The 6,138-nt window shown below is 52.2% G+C and overlaps 1 protein-coding gene across 1 annotated transcript; it reads left to right on the forward strand.

Annotated features, from left to right (window-relative positions):
• Positions 1–432: 432 nt before the first annotated feature.
• HOXB7 (homeobox B7) lies at positions 433–3,921 on the forward strand. Its single transcript, XM_023204378.2, is given in 3 exon segments — positions 433–756; positions 758–974; positions 3,086–3,921. Coding segments are annotated over 3 exon segments (654 nt in total). The 5' UTR covers positions 433–573; the 3' UTR covers positions 3,340–3,921.
• Positions 3,922–6,138: the final 2,217 nt, after the last annotated feature.

Below are 6,138 nucleotides of genomic sequence, written 5' to 3' on the forward strand. Positions count from 1 at the left end.
CAGGCTCGCCTCATTCCTCGTCTTGGGAGAACCGGACCAACTTCCCCAAAAGGCCTTGCCGAGCACAATTGGCCCGGATTAATAAAGAATAGACCTGCCCCAAGCACCCACCCACCCAGTTGCGTGCATTCAATCCCTGCGTTTGTCTCTCGCTCGGTAACGGGCTGAAGAGGATGGGGGGGGGGGTGACAACACGGATCGCCCCGAGGTTATTTTCCCTTGCACTCAATCTCTTCCTCCCCAAATCTCGCCTGCAAGCTGCCTCCAGCCCGCAGGAGTCGGCAGCGGCCCTTGAGCCCCTAGCCCCAATCCACAGGGTTCGGCTAACCCATTCATTATTGATCATATTTTATAAATCCAACGCCACACAATTTTTTCCGTATTACCGGGAGCCGTGGGGAGGCGGCCCAGCCATTGGCGGAGGGGACGTCACGTGGGCGGGGGTCACGTGGTCCGGAGAGGAAAAAGGGGGTCCTTTTTGGTGTAAATCTGGACTCTAATTCTGTAATATATCAAGGAATCTCGTAAAACCGACACTAAAACGTCCCTGCCTACAAATCATCCGGCCAAATTATGAGTTCATTGTATTATGCGAATGCTTTATTTTCTAAATATCCAGCCTCAAGTTCGGTTTTCGCTACCGGAGCCTTCCCCGAACAAACTTCTTGTGCGTTTGCTTCCAACCCCCAGCGCCCGGGCTATGGAGCGGGTTCGGGCGCTTCCTTCGCTGCCTCGATGCAGGGCTTGTACCCCGGCGGGGGGGGGCATGGCGGGCCAGAGCGCGGCCGGCGTCTACGCGGCCGGCTACGGGCTCGAGCCGAGTTCCTTCAACATGCACTGCGCGCCCTTTGAGCAGAACCTCTCCGGGGTGTGTCCCGGCGACTCCGCCAAGGCGGCGGGCGCCAAGGAGCAGAGGGACTCGGACTTGGCGGCCGAGAGTAACTTCCGGATCTACCCCTGGATGCGAAGCTCAGGTAACGCCGCGCACCGAGCTGTCCCGAGCCCCAGGGACCGGGGCACATTACCCGGAAGGCGCCCCCTTCCCGGCAGGGCGCCCCTTTCCGCGTCCAGAGTGCTCCCCAGCCGGAGGTCGGCCTGGAAGGCTGCACCCACTGGGCCGCGACCCAGCAGGCCGTCCCCGCCCCCATATTTGCTCGGTGCTCTCAGGCTCGCTCTGCTTCCCGGCGGATCTCTCTTCGCCGACACCACGGCGCTGCGAGCCCCCAGCCCGCCCCCACCCTTCCTCTCGGCCTTTTAGCTTTAAATATTTATCAGCAGTGCCGGCACGGGCTGGAGACGAGGCCGTTTGTCTTGCGGAGGAAGGCCGGTGTTTGCAGAGAATAGCTATTAGGGTCTCCCCCCTTTTCCCCCCTTCCCAGCTAAGGCTCTCAGCCCTGGGTGTGTCCCACTGCCCCAGCTCGGATAAGGTATGGGGGAGGGTGCCATAGTGCTAAGCAATTCTCCCCTCCCCCTTCCCTTCCAGCCAACCCCGCTCCCCCATTATTCCCATCAGGACAATTAGAGGTGGGCTCTAGAGGTCTGGCGGGAGGAGAAAAGGACCCAACCAGGGACACAGAGCTAGAGAGGCAGGTGGAGGGAGGGGGCTGAGGCCAAGGGAGATAAGCCTCCTGATCCCAGTGAACTTGGGTGGGGGAGTGGAACAGGAGAGCTAGAAAGGGGCAGAGGCTTCATGGGAGTGCAGCTGGTTTCCTCAGGTGCTCTTCCTAGGGCTCCTAGGAACCCCTAAAGAACTGGCCAAGTTTGGAGGTGTCAATCCAGATAAGTGGCTCTCTTCTTGGGGGAGGGGCTAGGACTCTCTGGAGCCAAATAAAAACTTAGGGAGTGCAGTTCACCCAGCCAGCTGCTACAGCAACCCCAAGAGGCTGAGTTCCATGGAGTCCCTGCCAAGTCTGATCCAGACGTCCTTTTCTGCACTGTTTCAAAGCAGATGAACGTGGGAGCTAGCCCCAAAGTCCAGAAGACCCAAGACTCATGGTCAGAGGCACCCAACCCAGTGATGATCAGGGGCCAGAAGGAGCCCGGCTCTCACACCATCAGTATTGGTGGTTATAGACCCCTTTACCTGCTCCATAGTTTAACTGCCTTTCCAGTTGATTTATCAAAGCCCCACTTTTTCTGCTCATAAGCATTTCAGCTTGGCTTTTATCTAACTTGAAACTAGGGCCCCTAGCCCCTCCTCCCCTGTCTCCTTCCCAGGAGGGCTGACATCAGCACCTCTTTCAGTCTCCTCAGAGTTCTGGGCCTAATGCAGAAGAAGTTCCCCTCTACCCTTCAGCCTCCACCATCCAGATACTCCATGTTCCATCCTATCCCAGGCTGCTGTCTCTCCTCTTCCCCTGTGCCTTCCTGGAGGCCCAAAGATTGCTTTAGAGAGCTGGGCTGTCTAGGCAAGCAGGCAAGCAGGACAGCCTGGTCCTGGCTGAAGATTAGCCACTCACTGGAAAAGAATCATCAGAGGGTCACTGCTGTCAGACCAACTCTGCTCCAACGAAATCTGCAAATTCTTACCTTCTCATTCCACAACATGCTGGGAATGAGTTGGGGGGACTGGGCCTTTGGGGCCCCTTTGTCTCCTTTTCTTCTTGGGAAATGCTCTCAAGCCAGGCCTGGCACCCCACTCCAGGGTCACTTGCATGGTTCTGTTGGTCTCTACTTGAAAGACGATCAGATCAGCATTCAAAAGAGGGGGTTTAGGGTCCTTGATCCCAGAGAGTGAAAGGAGGTTTAACCTCCCCTCATCCCACTTGCACCCATTAGGAGCAGAGGATTTTAAGAGCCAGCAGGTTACTTTCCTGGGTTCAGAAGCTCCAGGCTGAAAAAGACTTCTTGGATGGAAAATAGGAATGTTTGCCTTGAGAAGCCTGTAGAAAATTCTGCAATTAGGGGAAACTGCAGCTGGAGTAAGGGCTGGGGTATGGAAAGCCAGAATTTGGTTTAGTGGAAAAATGGGCTTCTTCACCCTTCGACTTCAGATTACATATAGGGTCTAAAAGAGAGGTGGACACTCTCTTGGCGTATTCTGTATGATTTTATTCACTGATTTCCCTCTAAATACTGTGCACAGGAACCGACCGCAAACGAGGCCGCCAGACCTACACCCGCTACCAGACCCTGGAGCTGGAGAAAGAATTTCACTACAATCGCTACCTGACTCGGCGGCGGCGCATCGAGATCGCGCACGCGCTCTGCCTCACGGAAAGACAGATCAAGATTTGGTTTCAGAACCGGCGCATGAAGTGGAAAAAGGAGAACAAGATCGCTGGTCCCGGGACCACCGGCCAGGACAAGGCTGAAGCAGAGGAGGAAGAGGAAGAGTGAGGGACAGAGAAAGGGCAGAGGAAGAGACATGAGAAAGGGAGAGGAATAGAAGCCCAGCTCTGGGAGCTGAATCAGGAAATTCAAATCAAATAGGGAAGTTAAAAAAAAAAAAAAAAAACTATTTAAATGAAAGGAGTTTAAAAACATTTTTTAAGGAGAAAGGTGAAATTTTGGTTTTTCAACACTGAAAAAATACTACCTATAGGAAAGTCTGTCAGGTTTGGTTTTTTTGTAAAATATGAGAAGGACATTATCTACCTGTTCTGTAGCTTTCTGGAATTTACCTCCCCTTTTCTATGTTGCTATTGTAAGGTCTTTGTAAAATCTTGCTGTTTTGTAAGCCCTCTTTAATGCTGTCTGTGGACTGTGGGTCTGGACTAACCCTGTGGTTGCCTGCCCTCCTGAGCCTCCGCCTTCCCAGTAGTGGCACCAAGGGGCCTTAGGGAGCCCCAAAACCTACCACTCGCGTGTTCCCCAAGCGCCTGGCTGCTGCTCCTTGCTCCCCATCCCCTGGTCCCGTGCTCCTTTTTACATTCTGTGTGTATCTAAAGGATGGAAAAATAAAACCCAATTAAAAATAAAGAGATGCCCTATTTTCTGTGTCTTCCTAAAGCTGGGAAGGGGTTCAGCGTTAGCGATGAGTAAGCTTCCCAGAGCCCTTTGGCTCTGACTTGTGATGCAGGTTCATTTCTGTGCTGAGTTTATTCTTTTTCTTGGTGGTGCCTCCTGCTCTGGGGGCTGCCAACTAGTGAACCCCTATATTGCACTCATGCATTCCTTTTACACGCTTTTACACACATTGACATACATGTTGCACAGTCACATGTGTTACAGGCTGACATCAGACACGCACTGTCACAGTCACAAACACTCCTATCTATATGTTAACAAATAAACATACAGGCATTCGCATAATACCAAATCCACACCCAGAACATATGCATTCATGTTCCCACACGCTCACAAGTAAACAGACATTCACACTCGCAGACACACTGATACCAACGTACATTCACACACTGGCTTATAAACACAGATTCACATTTGCCCCCAAGTAAACGCATTCAAGAGCCCACATGCTTAGTCACACACGCTCACAAAACAACAAAACAAAAACCTCACAATTTCACAAACGCGCTTCCTCATCCAGACCTGGAAACCAAGCTGCCGGATCTGGATCTGGGCTGCAGCCCAGGCACAAAGACGGAGCTGAAATCCAAGCTGCTAGGCCCCATATGAAGGAATAGTGGAAGGAAAGGGAAAATGAACACCCAAATCCACTCTGGCTTCTTGGGTGGCGTTGGGTAGAGGCCAGGCCCTGGAGTAGAGGCCTCTCAGTCGGCGCAGAGCAGCCTCCAGCTAGGGCGCTCATGGCTTCTTGCTTGCACGGCAAACATTTTCGGCAAGAGCTATTCTTTTATTTTATTTCGATTTATTTTACTTTCCTTTGTTTTAATTTATCTCGTTCTAAATTGACACAGACGACCCAAATAAAACTTTAAAATGGGGGTTGGGGAAGGGAATGAGTCCGGGAGCAAGATCCTGAGCGGTGCGAGTTTACCAGACTGGTGTGGCCGCATCCCGGCCGCTCTCGGAGCTTGGCCGCGCCACGCCCGGGGCTTCCTCCGCGCCTCTCTGCCAGCTCTCTCAGCCGCCGCTAGCAGCCTGGAACCATCTCCGCAGCACATAGAGAGAGGGGGAAAAATACGTGGGGGGAGGTTATTTCGTTTCCTCAATTTGGGCACTGGTAGGTCAACTTGAAAGACAGGGTTATTTCAGGGGACCTGAGAAACCTGGGCTGAATTTTTATTTTGTTTTTTGCTTCCAAACACCCGCTGATTGCAGGACCAAAACTTAGAGGATAGTGTCTATGCAGCTAGATCCGCTGAACTGATTTTTAGCATTTATTCGATTATAAACCCTGGATTGTTTAAATTTAAACAGACTTTGGACAGAAAAAGGGAGGGGGGTTGGTTTTAGGATAATCTGTTGAATTTGAATTTGTATATAAAATGCTTCTAAACCTGCAGTTTCCCCCATTAATGACCACGTAACGCCCTGCAGAGCGGATGGGCTGTCAAAGGGAACCTGGACTTGCCCGCAATTGGGAGGGAGAAGCCAGGATCCGGCTTTACCCTCCCCCAGTTTCTGGGTTGCGGAGGCGAGAATCTGACTATCTGCCTTGGCCCCCATCCAGGCCACTTCTCCTCCTGGGGCAAACACTAAGCCCTAGGGGATTTAAGGCCCCCATGCCTGCAATGCTGCAAGCCTCACAGGTAGGGGTCCTGCCATCTACAGGGCTAGCAATGAGGGGGCCAGTTCAGAGGGGGAGAGGGGACACTGAAGCTTTCATTTTGCCCTTACGAAGGTGGCAACTCTAGGCACGGGCTCCTGCTCCTGCCTCACCCTCAAATTGTCTCAGAACAGTCCCTATGGAGAGGATTTGGGGTAGACTTTTACTAGAAGAGAGAGCAGAGCTTCTGTGGAAAATAGGGAGGTTCGGAAAAGAACCCCCTTCCCAGCTGTACGGTTATGGCTTCTCCACTCTGATTCCCTGCCCCCCCAAATCTCACCCCTTTTCAGATTGGGGTTTCCCCAGAAAGAGAGAAGGAGAAGAAAAGAAGATGGCGACTGAGAAAAGGGTTGCTGGTGGAGCAGCCATGAAGAAATGCAATAAATTCCTTGTTGTTTTATGAAAATTTACAACTTTGTGATAGAAGTTTATGAGTGGTTGAATCCAGCGATTGGCCGGCGCCGGTCATGTGGCCGGGCGATCGTGAACATGAACTTTTTATCATT

Source organism: Piliocolobus tephrosceles, chromosome 16, assembly GCF_002776525.5.
Source record: "Piliocolobus tephrosceles isolate RC106 chromosome 16, ASM277652v3, whole genome shotgun sequence".
NCBI lineage: Eukaryota > Metazoa > Chordata > Mammalia > Primates > Cercopithecidae > Piliocolobus > Piliocolobus tephrosceles.